General features: G+C 26.2%; 2 protein-coding genes across 2 annotated transcripts; both read left to right on the plus strand.

Annotated features, from left to right (window-relative positions):
* Positions 1–923: 923 nt before the first annotated feature.
* LOC126903528 (NAD(P) transhydrogenase, mitochondrial-like) lies at positions 924–10,983 on the plus strand. Its single transcript, XM_050681712.1, has 17 exons — positions 924–1,402; positions 1,456–1,610; positions 2,479–2,619; positions 2,685–2,807; positions 2,895–3,082; positions 3,918–4,073; positions 4,578–5,094; positions 5,151–5,269; positions 5,329–5,417; positions 5,489–5,687; positions 7,071–7,237; positions 7,303–7,661; positions 7,743–7,894; positions 8,012–8,171; positions 8,238–8,342; positions 10,060–10,271; positions 10,636–10,983. Exons 1-17 carry the CDS (start codon positions 1,260–1,262, stop codon positions 10,780–10,782), a joined length of 3,132 nt encoding a protein of 1,043 aa, XP_050537669.1. The 5' UTR covers positions 924–1,259; the 3' UTR covers positions 10,783–10,983.
* Positions 10,984–11,926: 943 nt separating this feature from the next.
* On the plus strand, positions 11,927–19,220 carry LOC126903532 (uncharacterized). Its single transcript, XM_050681717.1, has 10 exons — positions 11,927–12,198; positions 12,297–12,448; positions 15,074–15,225; positions 15,675–15,771; positions 15,852–16,068; positions 16,912–17,175; positions 17,282–17,889; positions 18,668–18,821; positions 18,881–18,928; positions 18,989–19,220. Exons 1-10 carry the CDS (start codon positions 12,100–12,102, stop codon positions 19,025–19,027), a joined length of 1,830 nt encoding a protein of 609 aa, XP_050537674.1. The 5' UTR covers positions 11,927–12,099; the 3' UTR covers positions 19,028–19,220.
* The last annotated feature ends 660 nt before the right edge of the window (positions 19,221–19,880 follow it).

Genomic DNA, 19,880 nt, shown 5'->3' on the forward strand with positions numbered 1-19,880 from the left:
TTGTATTAAATATAAATGACGTATTTATGCAAGGGTCTTGTGGTCTGGTCCCTCATTGATATAAAATTACGGTAGCCAGGAGATAGTAGTAGGTGGCACCTATTATTATCTAGGTACTATGCTCCACTACTCATAATCTTTTAAAGCTAACGTATACCATCCACCACACCATAAAAATATCTAATTGATGCTAATCAATGAAATTAAACGAAAAACAAAATAATCATTAATTGATATTGCTTTTAATAAAAGAATGTAATTTAAAATATTTACTATAACCCAGGATTTTTCAATGAGGGAATATCTGATATCGGCACCAGTCATTAACAGTCCCCAGTTTTTGACATTATTTATATAAATATGTGGTTTAGTCTTGAATAGTAAGCTTTTGTTTCCCAATAAGTCTCATAGTTTATTCAAAAATCAAATATTTTTTAAAACTTTAATAAATAATTTATTTAGTATTATACTTCTTTATTATCAAAAACTGCATAGTGTATCAATAACTAATGCCGTTACCTTATAAAAAATACATAAGTGACCTTTTCTAGGTAATTTTTTGCCTAAAATATTGGTTTAGTACGGTTAATTAATGGGCTTAGTCCTTTTAGCTCTCTTTATTAGTTACTAACAACCGTCTAAATTGTTTATCCATTTTTCACTAGAATATAGACCATATATTTAAGTAAATTAAGTTAAAACACATGTATAAAAACGGTAATAATTAAAAATTCTATAATTTAATTTCTAGATTGTAATCATAAGAGAAAATAAAGTAATTTGATAAAGTAAAATGATTTTGAGAATCATTGGCTTTTGGAAACTGTTAAATAAATTAATAAAAATAGTATGGAATATCGCATTCGAGTGGGGACAACTGAGCTGAGAGCAAAGTAAATAATATACAATTGTCGTTATGTGTTCGTTCCCTTATCGGTTCTACTCGTCCTCTGATGATCTGTTGTACTAACAGTACGATACCCTTGTATGTACTAATGCTGATGTATGGTTATAAACTCAATTGATAGTACACATGACATTGTTTTTTACCTGCAATTTTATCTAAAGCCGGTTCGCAAACAGCAGTCGATAATGAGAAGTACGGCACACAACACGGACGTCATAATTTTACATTTATAATACATACTCGAACATAATAATATTTGTACGGTTTCAATAGCGTCACGTCCGTGTCCGTTTGTGTTAGAAACGAAAATAACGTAATTTGTGAGACTAGGTCAATTTTAAATCTACACAACATGTTGCGCGTTGCAACTCGACGCTGCAACCTTAGGCCGAACTTTGATTCAAAATCTGCTCGTGGTAAACATGGAGGAACATCAATTCCATACGACCGTCTGCAAGTTGGAGTACCTAAAGAAATATGGCAAAACGAAAAGAGGTTTCTAATTTAGTAGTTTTAAATTCAAAAAATTGTACTTAATGATTTTCTAGAGTGGCTCTGGTACCTACATCGGTTGAATTGCTCTCTAAAAACGGAATGAATGTAACTGTTGAACAGGATGCTGGATCTGGCGCCAAGTTTAGAGACCACGATTACGAAACAGCCGGAGCCCAGATTAAAACTAAACAGGAAATATTCCAATCAGGTACTTGTTTAAAAAAATTAATATATTTGTTAGGAAATGAAAATTTAATACTACTCGGAAAGTATGAATCGGTTTTTCAGCTGTAAAAGAAAGTGAAGTAGAATTTTATTGTTTCTCTTGATTGATTGTGCAAAAGAAAGAAAAAACTAAAATAGAAAAATGTTTTTTTCTATTTCAAACTTATGAAATCAATAATTCAATATAATATTTTAAGTCTTCATATTTATTATTGTTTTGGGGGGGATTTTTAAATTTGACTCTGGGAGTAAAATCTGTAGCATTTGTTTAATATAAATATAAATAAACTGTAATCTTTATAAACATGCTTTGTTTTTTTTATAATACTAATGTGATTATATTGAGTTAATAAGCGTTGGATAAATTATGCTGATTGTGCAATTGCGTTAATAAACCAACATTAAATTGTGAAGATATAATAGTTTATTTGAAAATAATTTATCAAAGTGATTAATGTTAAAAAATTGTTAAATAGTTAAGAATAATATATATTTTTTATTTTTAGCAAACAAATTTCACTGTAAACATAGTTTAAGCAGCTAAATGACAACTGATAAATTTTAATTGAATTCAATGTTTGCGTGAATTGTTTATGTTCAAGGTTTATATATATATATATATATGAAATGTGATTAACATAAAATCTTAAAATAAATCTTAAATCAAATTTTTTGATAGACAAAATTATTCTTGAAAAACAATTTAATAAAAAAATTTGAAGTTGACGAAAACCGTTTTAGGACACTTTAATGACTCTCCAGAATTTTTTAAAGGCCAACTTAGAACTAGAATATTTATAAAAGAATTTACATAACTAATTATTCATGTGTATGTGTTTTTTCAATTTTAGATGTTATTTTAAAAGTTAGGTATCCAGTACCTGCGGAGATACCTCTTTTTAAAGACGAGTCGACATTGATATCTTTTTTCTATCCTGGACAAAATCAAGACCTAATTAATGAATTGAAAAAAAAACGCATGAATGTTTTCGGTAATGCTGTTTATTTCAGTTTTTGAGAAAAAAAATAACTCTTTGCTTATTGATTATTTGTGTAGCTATGGACTGTATACCTAGAATATCAAGAGCTCAAATTTTTGACGCTCTAAGCTCTATGTCAAATGTTGCTGGTTATCGAGCTGTTATTGAAGCTGCAAATTATTATCCAAAATTTTTAGCTGGCAAGTTTATCCAATTAAGATTGTTAATTAATATTATCTAAATACATATCATTTACCATAATACATTAAAAAATTATCATTTTGTAGGACAAATTACTGCTGCTGGTAAATTACCACCAGCTAAGGTGTTCGTAATTGGTGGAGGTGTAGCTGGTCTTGCTGCAATTGCTCAAGCCAGAAACATGGGAGCTATTGTGAGAGCTTTTGATACACGATCTGCAGTAAAAGAACACGTTGAATCATTGGGCGCGCAATTTCTAACTGTTCCAATAAAGGTGATATTAATACACTTGGTTTTACTTTGCTAATTTTTATTTTGTGTCACTGAACACGATTACTCCGTTTCTACTGAACCGATTTTGTTAAACGATACGCCAAAAGATGTATTAAATTAACGCTATCAGTGCTATAATTTTTAATAATTCCTCCTAATTCCCGTAATAAAAGGAAATTGCTTTCAAAAACATAATTGTCGTAAAACACTTAATGTTATTTATTTATTTTTCACCTTGTGATAATATAAATTTTAAAAATTGAACGGATTGTTGCGAAATATTTATTGACAATATTTTAGACATTTACTTTATTGGCGACATACTTTTTTTGAAAACCCAAACGTTAACTAGAGTACTGAATTCATATCAGAAATTTTTAGTTTTTGATAATGTTCCAAAAACAGTCTTTTTAAACCTACAAAACAATTAAAGTTAATAAAACGCAAATGAAAAAAGAAAACTATCCGAAATTTAAATTTCTAAGAGTTATTGTGCGTTAAAACTAAAAATCATACAATTTTCGGTTCATTTAGCGGGTTTTGAAGTGTTTTACCTTATTTGATTAAAATAAAAAGACATTATGACGATTTGTCTTCTATAAGTAATTAGCATCTTAAGTCAAAAGTCATTTAATTTTTGGTGATTATATAATTTTTTTAAATATTTTTTTCAAATACACATCGTTACGTTTACGACAGAATTTGAATTATGTCAGATATCAGTATATGCTAACATAAAAAATGTTCCACCTTGATAGATCCCTACTGTATTTTACATTTTATACAATTACCTCTCAATTTTTCATATTTTTGTCATTTTATCAAATTTAATATAGGAAGAAGGTTCTACAGCTGGTGGCTATAGCAAAGAGATGTCTAAAGAATTCATCGAAGCAGAGATGACACTATTCGCCAAACAGCTTAAAGAAGTGGACATAGTTATTACAACGGCTCTAATTCCGGGAAAACCTGCACCAAAATTAATATTAAAGGTATTAGAAAAAAAATTTATACTCGTGATAAATTCGAAAATTAAAATTTATCTAGTACAAAAATTACTCATTTAATGTTTTTCCTAAGGCTGAAGTGAAATAATTAAATCGGTTTCAATTAATTTTTTGGTAAAGGTTATACATTCTCGTTTTAAATTTCACCAAGTCTGTAATTTGTAACATGAGTACATTTATATAAAAAAATAAGAAAACAGATATCTCTAGAAGATAATAAACTAGTATAAAGTATAGCAAAACATAATTATTTTGATTTCAAAATATTCCTTCCAAAATAGAAAATTTTTATCCATTTACTACTTAGCTCAACGGGAACGTATTGTGACTGGTGTATAGATCTGAGGATATAGATTGTTCTAAACCTCAGTAACTATGCAATCTCAGTAGCTCTTTCGTTTCTTTAACATAAGTATAACTTTTTAGAAAAGGCATTAAATATAAATGAAATAATAATTAATCAATTGTTGATGTTTCATTATATTATAGGAGCATATTGAAGGAATGAAACCTGGTAGCGTCGTTGTTGATTTAGCAGCAGAAGCAGGAGGCAATATCGAGACTACACGTGTTGGAGAAATTTACTCGTATAAAGACGTTTTACATATTGGGTTAACTGATTTACCATCAAAACTACCGTCTCAAAGTTCTTCTTTATATTCTAATAACATAACTAAATTTCTATTGTCATTGGGAAGTAATAAACAATTTTCTATCAATTTGGATGACGAAGTAGTAAGAGGAAGTATAATTCTGAATAAAGGAGAAATGATGTGGCCACCACCTCCACTTAAAGTGGAATCTACAAAAGAAAAATCTGTCATTACAAAAGATATTCCTGAAGTATCTAAAAATTATCTTCAAAAACATTTAAATAATTCATTAGCTGTAACTTCTGGCCTCGGAAGTCTTTTGGTATTAGGAGCTGTGTCTCCTAATCATTATTTCTCTATGATGGCTTCAACATTTTCTCTTGCTGGTATAACTGGATATTACACAGTATGGGGTAAGTTTGTAATATACAATTGAAATTCCGAAAATAATTATTTTATATGATTAAAGGAGTTACACCAGCATTACATTCGCCTCTAATGTCTGTCACAAACGCTATATCTGGTATTACAGCTGTAGGTGGTTTACTACTAATGGGTGGAACTTATTATCCAACAAATGCAGTAGAAGTATGAAAACTAGTAAAATAAACACACTATTATCGAAATTAAAAAAAAAATGTTTTCAGGGACTAGCCGCCACAGCAGCACTTTTGTCTTTTATAAATGTATTCGGAGGATTCGTTGTTACTCAACGTATGTTAGAAATGTTTAAAAGGTAATAACTATTTAATTTCTGAAAATTAAAAAAAAATGTTTTTACTATTGAGATTTTATTGTGATTCCCAGACCTGGAGACCCACCTGAATATAATTCGTTATACTTAATTCCTGCATCAGTATTTCTTGGAAGTTATGCATGGGGAGCTATGAATAAATTACCGGAAATTCACAATTTTGCTTCATTAGGGTCATCATTATGTTGTATTACCGCTCTTGCTGCTTTAAGTTCACAAAAAACTGCGAGATTTGGTAACAATCTGGGGATGGTAAAGTATTTATTTCCAACATTTATGATATAATTTTTTATGTCAGATTTGCTGCGAATTATTGACTGCATAGACTTTAACGCGATTTGTTTATTTATTCTATTTTTGATTCTACTTTATATTTTAAACCCAATTTAAACAATTTAGCTTACAAATAATATTAATAGACTATTACTTTAATTAAACATGTTTTTTTACTAATTTTAACTAAATTTCTATTTGACAAAACTTGAGGATAACTTTTCAGCAAGTTAAGATTTAGTAAACATGGCCGAATTTTTTTTTACCTGCAATAATAATCTCATAGGGTAGTGTCGCGTCTCCCAAACGTTAATTTTAATTATAAATTGTTGGAATTTGTAGACTATAAGGAACGGGTAATTATGCTCATCTTGTTATTTTGATAAATAGAACAATTATTTAATTAAATATCATCAAAAAATTATTAATAATTCATTTTTTTAAGTCCTTCCTCGCATTTGTGATAATTTACGCATAACACCTTTATAAACAGAACCATATCATCCATTATTAGGTATTATGCATAGAACTTAGAAAATTACTTAGAAAATCTTTTTTATTTAATTAATATATCGTAGTATGAAATTTGAGTACTCAAAAATTATACATTTTACGAATAGCTTAAATCGGCCTTACCTATAAATAGTCGGTAAAATTTACTAATGCTTTTTCTGTTCTAGAATTTTTTTTTAGTTCCTAATATGAATATAAATCTTTAAACGCTTCTATTAATCTCTTTAAATATTGTAAAAAGCAATTTGTTTTAGTTATTATGTATCTAAAAATAAATACTATTCTGATGACTTAATCTTTGTACTTATTAATTAAAGATTTTCTAGTCAGTAAATTTATCACCTACTAACGATTATATTCATTCTATGCCCTTCTACATCTAGTGCTAAGATCGTTTCTGGATACCTAAATATTAAATTATATATATTTTTTCATTTTTAAAGTCACAATCATGTAGGTATTAAAATTATTTTTTTTTTTAAGAAATCACCTTAAACGTAAGTATGCCGTTCTTGTTAGTAGAGTACTTACGGGGTAAGGTGGTATAGAATTCAAAATACGGTACTAGTTGTTCATTTCATTAATTATATAAAATATAAATATTTTTCTTCCTCAAAATTAAAAAATTTTTTACAAAAAATTACATACTATTTTCATCTCTATTTTTCATATGCTTTGTAAAAGACAATAAATGCGTTAATTATGATTATTAGTTTTATATTATTGTATAATTAGAAAAATTATTCTTATAAGCTATAATAACAATAATAAGTACAATTAAAATATATTAATGATAATTTCTTTTTTAATTTTTCCTATTTTTTATGTAATTATTCGATATTTTTAAAGATTGGTGTTAGTGGAGGTATTGCATCAACACTAGGCTACATCTCACCATCCTCTGAAATATTAACTCAAATGATAGCTTGTACAGTATTTGGAGGAGCATTAGGTTCAATAGTAGCAAAACGTATTGAAATAACTGATTTACCTCAACTTGTTGCTGGATTTCACAGGTAAAATAGAGCAAATTGTTTAATTAAATTAAATTTTTAAAAATTATTTTGATTTATATTTTCAGTCTTGTTGGACTTGCTGCTGTGTTTACTTGTTTGGCAACATTTTTACATGATTTTCCGTCATTTGCTACCGATCCCACAGCAAATGTTATAAAAACATCATTATTTTTAGGATGTTCAATTGGTGGTATCACATTTAGTGGATCATTGATTGCTTATGGAAAATTACAAGGTATCCTTAATTCAGCTCCATTGTTACTTCCTGGTAGGCATGCTATAAATGCCAGTCTTTTGGCTGGAAATGTAGCTTCCATGGCGTATTTTTTTTATGATCCATCAATGGTTGCTGGATTGACTTCATTGTCATCTGCAACTGCTTTCTCGGCGGCTCTTGGATTATCGCTGACATCATCAATCGGTGGTAAAGTTTAAGTTGTAAAATTTTGTATTAACGTATTTTTAAATATAATTTTTTACGTCTCTTATTCATTGATTTCCTTAGGTGCCGATATGCCAGTGGTAATAACCGTGTTGAATAGTTATTCAGGGTGGGCATTATGCGCTGAAGGATTTATGTTGAATAATAATTTGATGACTATTGTCGGTGCACTGATTGGTTCATCTGGTGCTATTTTATCCTATATTATGTGTAAGGTGAGCAATTTAGATTAAAATATATAGCTCGATAATTTTAAGAAACATCTTTATTCTCCAACGAATAAATTAGATAATTTATTGTAATGGTTTACTTCCATTAAATTTTGTTTGTAGGCAATGAATCGTTCTCTAACTAATGTAATATTGGGAGGTTTTGGAACTAAACCTTCTAAAATTAATGGACAAGACGCTATTGCAGGAACACATACCGAAGCATCTGTTGATCAAGTTGCGGACCTGATGATGAATTCTAAAGATATAATTATTACTCCTGGTAGAAATAATATAAAACCAAGTTATTGATAATCATTAAATTTAAAATTAAAAATAATATTTTCAGGTTATGGATTATGTGTTGCCAAAGCACAGTATCCATTAGCTGAGTTAATATCGATATTAAAAAGTAGTGGTAAAACTGTACGTTTTGGAATACATCCGGTCGCAGGTAAATTTAATTATAAAAGATATCTTAATATTAATATTCTATATCAATTAAATTAAATTAAATTATATTCTGAAATAAAATAAAATACAAAACCTAGAGTTTTAACACAAAAATAGTATATTTTTTAATATGGTAGCCATTTTAACCAAGAAGAAAATCTATATTGAGAATTTTTTTTTATTTTTATTTAAGTATATAATATAAGCTTTAATTTTAGATTAAATAAAAGTGTCAATATTCCGAAATATATTCAAAAATTTAATTGGAAAAGCTTTACTTGTATGCAAAAATTGCTTTTTTGAATCCCCTCTGTAGGCAGATTTAAAATCAGATTTTCAAAAAAATTATATCAAATAAAAGGGAAACATCTAAGATTCCAATATAAAAAACCCAGCACAGTGGGGTCGCGGCATAGTGGGNAAAAAACCAGCACAGGGGGGTCGCGGCACAGTGGTGACGTAGCATAGTTGGATCAAGTATAATGATATCTGACAGTGATTAAAATTACTATCATAAGAAACGCTTCGATGCAAATCTGTAGATAGTGTTTAATTTTAAAAAATTGGTGGATTATTACAAAAGCTTCATGATCTGATATTTCTTTATTAATATCCTGAATAAAAAAGGGATATTATTAAAAAATATTATATTTCATAAAAAAATTGTGTTGATCCATACACTTTTCAATAAGTTATAGCATTATAAAGTTAAAAATGTAAAAAATAAAATCGAGAATTTTTACACAAAAATAGCATTCGGTAGCCATTTTCACCGTGAAGACAAAATAAAGTCTGAAATTTTTTTTTCCATAATAAAGTATATTACATTAGATTTAATTTAAGATATATATAAAAGTGTCAGACTTTCTGCAACATTTTCAAAAATCAAGTTGAAAAAGTTAAAAAAAATTTCGAAAATTAGCGATATTTATCGGAAAAGCGCGCACACGTTCAGATACATTCCGAACACATCAAATCACACCTGGCCACACAAATTGGCAGTTTTTAATAGTATGGTTTACAGATTAATTAATATTCCGATGAATAAAATAGATTTTGATAAAGAACTGGTTGTTATAAAAGAAATAGCTAGATTTAATGCGTATAACGAAAACATAATTTCAAAATTAGTCCGAACACAAATGTGGAAAAAAGAAAGGAGGGCAGCTAGTACACTCACTAGCGTGGAGGAACAAAAAGTAATTTGATCACCAATTTTATATTATCCAGGCATCTCAAATGGACTAACTAAAATATTTAAGAATTTTGGTATTACTTTAGTAACATCTAAGAGTAATAATTTAAGAGATTTATTAGGTAACCCTAAAGATAAGGTAGAAGAAGGGGGGGAATCAGGCATTAATAAAATACAATGTGAAAGTTGTAATAAAATTCATTATTAAACATGTGTAATCTGGCAAAATGTGATAATATTACTTGTTATAATACTAGTGATGACGTCACTAGGGGTATATAAGGGAGTTTTTTCTAGTCGGGGTGTCAGTATGTGTTAAGCGTTAATAATGGTAACAGTATTTCCGAAATACGTATCCGCGACTTTTCAATAATTTTTTGTGGCTTTTGAGTTTAATGTTTTTTATATTTTTTAGTTTTAAAATATTTTGTATTATTATTATAAATAAATAATATTCTTTTTTTATTTCCTTTAATCTTACACGTATATATTTCTTTTTTATCAAATTTAATAATATAAATAGGTCGCATGCCAGGACAATTAAATGTACTTTTAGCGGAAGCTGGTATACCTTATGAAGACATGCTAGAAATGGATGAAATAAATGATGATTTCCCCAAAACCGACTTGGTGCTTGTAGTTGGAGCCAATGACATCGTTAATTCCGGCGCCGAAGACGATCCTGAATCGGTAATCGCGGGCATGCCTGTATTAAGAGTGTGGAAAGCAAACCAGGTAAATTTTAGAAAAATATCGTAGGCCAATGGTGTATTTAATGAGAATAGGGGGCAATGACCTTAGGAAGCATATTTTAGGTCACTTTTCTTATTGTTTTTCAGCAAAAAAAAAAAGGTATTTTTATATTAAAATCTAATAAACTAAACTTTCTATAGCCATAAAAGTACTATAAATATATGTATGCTTATATAATATGATATGCTGCCCTATAAAAAGGGCAACAAAAACTTAAATACGCCTCTGTCATAGGTTATATAAGTATACTATTTTTTTCAAAGTATTATTCCTATATAAATATTGTAGTTTCTATAACTATAGCGTAGAAAATGACAAGTTTTGTAAGTTAGTATTTTATGAACAGGTTATTGTAATGAAACGATCTCTTGGTTATGGATATGCGGCAGTAGAAAATCCTATATTTTATAAACCTAATACTAGTATGTTGTTGGGGGATGCAAAAACGACATGTGAACAGTTGTTATCTAAAATCAAAGAAAGTACATTATAGGTTATCAATTTTCAATTTCTTTTTTTTCGACATGATTTTTTATTGTTTTTAACTTAAACGATTTTTTGTAATTTTATTTTTTATGCTCATTTTGTATTATTTCAATTGTGTTTTTTTATAATAACAAAAATGATTAATTGTATTTTTTGTATCAATTTAAATCAGTGAGATTATTGATTTCTTATTTTTTTACTTTAACGACATGTACTCATTGTAAATAAATATTCAAAAATAAAAAAATTTTTTAATAAAATATTTATTTATTTAAAATGTCTTTGTTTAATATTATTGTAAATACATATCAATACACAATGTTATTATTTTGACTAATAACAAGTTAGTGATGGTTATAAAATAAGTACCACGTTCAAGCTATGAATAACACAGAAGTCTATGTTATATTATCTAGTCTAATAATACGTAATACATGTATAATAAACCTAATTGAATTGTGTCATTGTAAATTGTATTTGCAGTAACTAGGATGTCAATGATTTAAATTTTAGGTCATTTGGCATTGATATTCATATACCTACACTATAATTAGATGCATTATAAAATATTAAACTATTATTATTAAATAAGTGATAGAAAGATAAAAAATTAAACTTAATATCATAGCAATCGCATTAAACTTAGAGCTTTTTAAGAGTATATAAAAATTGTATGCCGTTTTTAACAATTTTTCAAATATATTTCTTAAATATAACAAATACTTAATTATATGTCTTAACATAAAGGCTTCTAAAATTTTAAATATTTCATCAAAAATAATGAAGTAACTTTAAAAAGTATTTACAAATTTTTAAATAAAATCCTATAAAATCGATGCATAAATAATGTCTATTTATTAGTCAATTCTCTCTACTACTACTATTTGTGTACATATATGATTTGATTAAAATAAATTATATATGTATCGTACAAAAGAATTATTTTATCAAGAAAAAGTATATATGTATCAAATAATTTTTCAGAAATCGCTCATTTTAAAATATATAACAATATTTGTTGGTCGAAAATTTAAAAATTGTATTTGGTTTATGCATCAGCCATGTTGTGATAACTTGAGTGTTCAATACAGAATGTCAGGTATTAATGGCCTGTGGCCAAAAGGTATTCTAAGATGTGAAGTAGCATCCTAAACGCTAAAGACAGCTTTATAGTACTCGGTTACGGTTCACCCGTGTTAATAATGATAGCTTTTCTACGATGAAATTGAAGTTATGTAAATCGCTCTATAGAATTTATTATAGTTAATTATTTTATTAAATTTTGCATAAAAACCTTAATTATAAAGCTGAATAAACAAAAACAATGTGCGAAGAGATCCTCCTTCGAAGATATGATGACACACCTTGGGGATTCCGATTGACGGGAGGACATGATTTTGGTATCCCTTTGACAGTAGTACGAGTAAGTAGATCCAATAAAAATCAATAATTCTATTTTTTTATAAATTAATACTTAAAAATACTATTCAATAGATTTTATACGCGTTTTAATCGTTTAAGGTGACAGGGGGAAGTTTGGCCGAGGAGGCAGGCATGTGTGTTGGAGACATGATAATAGAAATAAATAACGATCCTACTGCTCAAATTACTCACAGTGAAGCTCAACAGTGTATTCTAGAAGCAGGAAACACAATTAATTTTGCAGTTCTTCGGTAAGTTGTAATTAAATAAAAACCCAACACAATGGGGTCGCGGCATAGTGGGGACGTGGCAATGTTGGGTCCAGTATAGAATTAATCTGACGGTGATTAAAATCACTGTCATAAGAAACGCTTCGATGCAAATCTGTAAATAGTATTTAATTTGATAAAATTAATGGATAATTACAAAAGCAATATCATCTTTTATTTCCTTAATTATAACCAGATTAGTAATTCTTAGATTCAAAAATATAATATATAATTTTTATAATTAATTCTTTTCAAATTATTATTGATTTTGATTTTTAATATGTTAAAAATAATCATTTTTAATCTACTTTTTTTTGTGAAAATTTATAATAAAAAAAAAAACGAATTTATTGCCATAACTTTTAGCTCAACTTGCAAGTTTAAAATTGAAATTACATAGAAAAAAATGAAATTGTTAAGTTTAATATGCAGTCAGCAAATTTTATTATTTACTATTTACAGTAAATTTATCAGAAAAGCTCTATTTTTTTTTTGCATTTTTATCGTAATATACCACTTAAATATAATTCATAGTAATCATTTATAATTAACTTTTGGTGTTTAAAAAGATTTGAATTTGTAAAAAAAAAACAATTGAAGTATGCAAAACTGAATTAATTTTCATTATTTACTTTAACTAAAATAACCAATAAAAAAAAAATTGTTAAAAAGATCTACTAAATTGAGCATATTATAAAATTTGATTATAATTGTAAAAATCTATTGTTAAATTCAGGTGAAACTAAATATAATTTTTTTTTTAGATTTATGATTTATTTATTAACAATACGTTACAAAAAAATTTGGAATATTATATATTAGTTGTTGCACACACAAATAGAGTTAAAAAATTAATTAATTACAAAGTAATATTATTTAATTTTGTAGTTGAATACTTTTATCATATCAAATCTAATTTGACAATAAATACTTTAAAAATATTAGAAATGAATGATTTTAATTGTTTGTATAGAATTTTTTTTCAAATTTTAAGGATAATATCTTCAACTAACTACGAATTGTTATCATTTGACGTATCGTTGGAAAAAGTAGGTCAAGTGAGGGTTGGCAAAATAATTTGTAGCCACAAAAAAAACCACATAGTAAAATAATATTAACATGAATAAGAAATTTCTTCTCACAAAGGAAGACTACAGTGATGAGATCCTCAATAATTATTGAAGTTATTGAATCTAAAGGAGATTAAAATCAAAGATTTGACACATTTTTTTTCTAACACAAAAAAAATGCAAAACATAAATTGTCACGGACGGGGATTCAAACCTCATACTTTAAGCGTAAAAGAGACAAGTTTGCCGAATCGGCGCAACTGATCGACACTTTTTTTGTGTGATAAAATTAGCAATTCAAATTTTAAAGTGACTTTTTCGACTTTAAAAAGGCAAAAAAATTTAAATAAGTATAAATTCTTATGTGTTATGAACTTTATTCTATGTCAATTAAATTATATAATATTCATGAAAGTTGGTGTATTCCCCTTGTAAAATATTTTGAAATATAATAAAATACAAAACCTAGAATTTTAACACAAAAATAGCATATTTTTTAATACGGTAACCATTTTCACCAAGAAGAAAATCTATATTGAGAATTTTTTTTTATTTTTATTAAAGTATATAATATAAGCTTAAGATTTAAGATTAAATAAAAATGTCAATATTGCGGAATACATTCAACAATTTAATTGAAAAAGCTTTACTTGTGTGCAAAAATTGCTTTTTTAAATCCCCTCTGTAGGCAGATTTAGAGTCAGATTTTCAAAAAAATTATATTAAATGAAAGGGAAACATCTAAGATTTCAATATAAAAAAAAAAAATTATTATAATTTGTTCATTTTTCAAAAAGTTGTGGCAGTTTTCAGTATTAATATATTTCATGTTAAACAGTGATTTTTACATAAAAATTAAATTTTTGTTAAATTCGACGACCATTTTCCCATACAAGAAAAGGTGACGGGACAAATTTTTTTATTGAACTTATGGTATTTATTGTAAGCTTTAATTTGACATATAATTAAAGGACGCAGTATTTCCGAAACATTTTCAAAAGTTATGTTGAAAAAGCTATTTTTTGTATAAAAGTTGCTATTAAATCCCTCCCTGTGAGCAGGTTAAATGTTAAATCTTCAAAAAAATTATATCAAATGAAAGGGAAATATCAAAAGTTTCAAAATAAAACAAAAATTATGTTGATTTGTTATTTTTTTAAAAAGTTATGGAAGTTTTAAGAAAAAGAAGTAAAAAAACGTCAAAAATTACTTATTTTTAAAATTTTAATTTTTTGGAGATTTCCTCCATTTACAGGGAACGATTGAAATATATTCAATTGTCAAAGGTAATGTCTTTAACTACATACAATTTGTGATCTTTTGACATATTGTTCATCAAAATCGTTCCAGTGAGAGTTGAAAAAAAAAGTGGTAACAGACACAAAAAAAAAATAAACACATCATAGTAAATTTAATACCTTCTCTGCTTTGCATTCAAGCTAAAATTGAATATTGTTAATCCAGACACTTCAATGATATGCTACGTACATTAAGTATTATTATTATAAAATATAATTTCTGATATTTTTATGTTCAGAGGTAGTCCTGTTCCAGCTATAACACCAACTAGAGGACTATATACACCATCAGTTATCGATCGTGCAACATCATCTGTGGGAAGCATTATTGAACATGAATCAATACAGAGTTCTGTTAATAACCAAAACTCCAGAGAAAATGTAGAATCAGGTAAAAGTTACCATCCATCAAAACTAGGCTAATTATATTTAAAAATAAATATTTATTTGCGTTGAATGTTATTGGCATAGTTTTGTATCAGAAAAACTGTTAATAATACTTTACTATTTTTAAGCGTAATAATTTTTATATTTGACCTGTTATACACGATATATTTGATCAACTACTAATATTTTATAACATTAATTACTTAAAATAATGTCTGTGAATGTATGATGGTACCTATGTAGAAATATTTATGATCTAGTGCAAAACAATTTCGCTAAACTCAAATTTTTTATCGTAAAAATAACTGTATTAGTTATAAACTTAGTTTGCGTGACTCTTTAAAGTGTGGAGCACTATACATAAGCATACGTTGATTCCTCCTCACACCTCTAACAAAATTTTTTTTTAATTAGTAAAATTTAAAATAATATATATGACAATTTGTTATTTAGCGGGATTATGCGAACATGAGATGACCGAAGAAGAAATAGCAGAAAAACTATTGGAAAACGCTGAAATAATAGAAAATAATGGAAAAAACGTAATTGGGTAAATTCAATCTAAATAAATATATTTAAATGGCTTAATTTCAAATAATTGTTTTAAAAAAAGTTTTCTTTTTCATAAAGAGTTAATTTTAAACGTTTTGTGCCGAAATGTGATTTTATCAAGAATTCTCTGGTATTTCAAACACTACAAGAGGAACAAATATTTGACCAAAAATCAGAACAAGAACAATTAAAAAAATGCCCAACAAAAAGATTTTCAACTTTTCTAACACCTCCAAACCGACCGAAAATTAAACCTCCAGAAAAAAAGAAATTGGAAGAAACAAAAAAATCTGAGGTAAGATACTATTATTATCCAAAATTGCCTATCTTTCGTATATAATATAAGCAAGGTGATTCATAAGAATAAGATACTTATTTAGTTGAAAAATATTGAACATTTTTAATTTTCATGAAGGAATATATTATAATTTAAAAAATTATTAATAAGGTATTAATACTTATTAATATATGTAGTTTAATAATTTTATTGGATGAAACGTTCTTCTGTTATTGCTTGTTAAAGTTTAATAATTTTTGACAAATTTTCTATTGATATTAGCTGTTTAGGATATAGTAGTAATAATTTTTCATGATGTTACATGGCCCATTGAAATAAATTATTGTTGCCTCTGGAATTATCAAAACAAAATTAGAGATGAATTTCTATTTTAAATAATTTTAAAATGCAAACGGTTTATTGAAAAAATTCTTTAAAAAATCTTTTTTTATCATATAATCAAAGCAGAAATAGCGGATCTCATTTAAGTGAATTAAAGTTATTTTTTTTTATCATTGAAGGCATGATAAAAAATTATTGAAGAACATATTATTGTATTTTTTTAAATCATACAATATTTTGAATAACAAAAATTGAAAATATATGAGTTTCTGAAGAAAGAGCATCATGTTTTTAATCGATTACTCTGTATGTGCTAAATTATTAGGTTACTGACCATATTCTCGGTTTTAGTTTTAAGTAGTCCTATTTTTATCCGTTACGTTTGTACAAATAAAAGACTTACTACATGTGCTTCTATGAAAATAGCTTTCAGGATAATGTTATCTATATGCCACCATATATTTTCAGTTATAAATTATAATAGTTTATATTCAATAAAAAATGTTTTTAATTTATTAGGCTATTGAAGTAATAAAAAATTCAACTAATGAAGAATCGTCTTCGTCATGTGAAAGAGTATGTATTAATTGCAAATGCAAGTTGGTCGATATAGAAGATATTACTTTAGCAAATAATGAAACAAAACAAGAAAATAATAGTGATGAAACCATTATTCAATCTAAAGAAAACACTGAAGAAATAAATAAAAGTGATGAAAATGAAAAAGATACTAGTGAAAAAGATTATGAAGATATTGTTCAAGATAACTATGATAATAATCAAGTAAGTTGAGTTTGGTTTGATTTTACTTTATTAAAGTTAAAGTAATAATTCAAATCTTTATTTAGATATAAATTTAATAATTATTTTAATGAAAAATAATTTTAAGGAGTTTGTAGAAGGTTTAGAAGACACATCATTAAAGTCTGAAATTGTAGAAAATGTATGCAGTGAACCTGAAAATAATTTTGAAAAAAGCTTAAAAAATATACAAGATCAATTGGATGTAATTCGTCAATTGCCATTGCAAATTCAAAATCATATAAATTTATTAGAGAAACAATTATCAGATTTGTTGTCAAAAAAAGTTACCACAAATGATCTGTCCAGAAATAACATTGAGATATCTGATGAATTAGATAGTAGACCTAGAAAAAGTAGTTGGGTTGAAGTAGATGAAAACTGTCAAGAAGAAGCATTTGTAGATGATGAGGATTTATTAGTAGAGAATCCAAAAGATGAAGATTTAGAATTTTCAGAAACAAGCGAAGGAAGCAAAGAAGAAACCGAAGAGTATTTGAACAACAAAATAGGGCAAGATTATGATGACAATGAAACAACAATTAATAAACCAATATACCCATTAACTCCTTTACCTAGACCTATTGTATTACCAGGTGGTCGAAAATGGAGATGTCCTAAAGATGCTTATAATGAGGAATTCATTGCAGAGACTTTAATATCACAGGCAGAAGTTTTAGTTGGATCCACATTAGGGTGAGTAATAATTGTAACTAATAATGGGCTTCAAATTTATTTTACACTAAAATATTACTTATGTTTTAAATATTATTGAGAATTATAACAAATAAAATGTATTTAAATAATTTCTTTAAATGAAAATTAACCGAAAAAACATTATTTATTAACAATCAAACTTAAAAAGATAATATTTCAATGTAAAAAAAAAAAGTATTATTATATTATTTTACTTCTGATGGAAATTTTATTAAATTTACCTTTTAATTTTTAAAATATATAATAATATGAAGACCTAAAAAATTATATATACTTCACTCTTGAATATTTTCTTTATAATGTTAAAGACATGTTCTGTGTATCTTATATTCAGCTTAGTGGCAAGATGCCCAAATACAAAATTGTCATTTCAAAAATTAACTTTTTTTAAACTTATATAAAAAAAAATTATTTAATTAGAAAAAAAGTTGCATTAAAGGAGTTCAAATATAAAATTTAATTTAAAAATATATGTTCATATTAGTTTAATATTTTATCTTTTGAAGTCGACTTGTTAATATAATGTTCGAAAATCCTAGGGTATCACTTTAAAATCATAAAATAGGAATATATAACCATGATATATAATTTGTAAGGCAACATTGTTAAAAAAATTCATATTTGTTTGTTATTGGAAAGCCTATTTTTTAGCATAATCTAAAGAAAAGTGTGAGGAAGAAACACTATTACATATATTAAGAAAAAATATTTCATATATAATTATAACTGTAATATGTTAAAAAATTCACTATTCTAGAGTTAACTTTAGAAAGTATGAACCACCAAAATTTGATGTGTCTAATTCTGCAGTGTACAAATTAGTTCACAATATCGAAACTAAAACTGGTGGAGGAATTGAAAATCGACCAGAAAAAGTGGAAGCTGAAGAAGATTTTTATTATCATAAGCCGGTATATATAGGATGCTATTTTTGTTAAAAATCAATTGGTTAGAAAAATTTCTTTTTTAGATTGATGCTCGACAATTTTACTTGGCCACACTTCCTCAACCACCAATAGTAAATAAACATACTTATTACATAATCTGATAAAGAATTAATAAAATAATTATTCTTTAGGTGACAAATTTTGAAAACAACAGTCAACATAGCCATTAAATATTTGGAAAATAACTAAACTAACATAAATCAAACAAATTATATTATAAAAGTGAAATATAGTACAAGTAATTTATGTAGGAGTTTCTTTAGAAAAAAAATTAATATTTAAAAACATCTTATAAAACATTAAAATATAGATTTAACAAATTAATAGTACAAATAATAAAAATATAGTTTTTACAAAGATTTACTTTGACTAGTATTTTTAAGTTCTATTATTTAAAAAAATTATTTCACAAATATTACTTTGATAAATTTATTTTGAAAAACCATTAGAATTACAATAATACATGTTTTTGAAATTTTTCACCCAAGATAAAAATTGAATTTGATTTGTAATAATAATTCAATATATGCAATGTTGGGGAAATTACTTTGAAAAAAGAATAAAATTTCAATTGCTTGTGACATTTCCAAAAATTAATGTAATGTAAGATCGTTGTCTATTTAAAATGTAACTCATGTCATTACTTTATAAAAAAATATTAATTAGTTAATCTTCATTATACTTTTATATGCAGTACCGTTAAACAAAGACTAATTTTTTAATTGCTGTAAATTTATTTTACATAAATAGTTTGAATATATATAATAATAAATAATTTTAATCCTAAAATAATAACATTGAACATTTTTTTTTTGTTACATTTATTTGTAGATATTTAAGTGACTAAATATTTTCTATATCTATCTATTAGCATTTATAAGGATACCAATTTTATTTTTTTTTTAATGGAAATAAATATTTAATTAGTTTAAAATAGAAAATTTTTCAACTAAGGAAATTACTGTACCCGTATTTCGGGTGTTATTAACATTTTAAATCTTACAATGAATGTCAGAAGCGAAT

Source organism: Daktulosphaira vitifoliae, unplaced genomic scaffold (genome assembly GCF_025091365.1).
Source record: "Daktulosphaira vitifoliae isolate Bord-2020 unplaced genomic scaffold, ASM2509136v1 Scaffold_4, whole genome shotgun sequence".
Classification (NCBI taxonomy): Eukaryota; Metazoa; Arthropoda; class Insecta; order Hemiptera; family Phylloxeridae; genus Daktulosphaira; species Daktulosphaira vitifoliae.

What these genes read in the sequence shown, in the direction of transcription:
- LOC126903528 (XM_050681712.1), top strand. Translation starts at nt 1,260, where the DNA reads ATGTTGCGCGTTGCAACTCGACGCTGCAACCTTAGGCCGAACTTTGAT. An exon ending in TATCCTATATTATGTGTAAG is followed by an intron (nt 7,895 to 8,011) that starts GTGAGCAATTTA and finishes TTTTGTTTGTAG; the next exon opens with GCAATGAATCGTTCTCTAAC. An exon ending in GAGTGTGGAAAGCAAACCAG is followed by an intron (nt 10,272 to 10,635) that starts GTAAATTTTAGA and finishes TTTTATGAACAG; the next exon opens with GTTATTGTAATGAAACGATC.
- LOC126903532 (XM_050681717.1), top strand. Translation starts at nt 12,100, where the DNA reads ATGTGCGAAGAGATCCTCCTTCGAAGATATGATGACACACCTTGGGGA. An exon ending in AAGAAACAAAAAAATCTGAG is followed by an intron (nt 16,069 to 16,911) that starts GTAAGATACTAT and finishes TTAATTTATTAG; the next exon opens with GCTATTGAAGTAATAAAAAA. An exon ending in TTAGTTGGATCCACATTAGG is followed by an intron (nt 17,890 to 18,667) that starts GTGAGTAATAAT and finishes TCACTATTCTAG; the next exon opens with AGTTAACTTTAGAAAGTATG.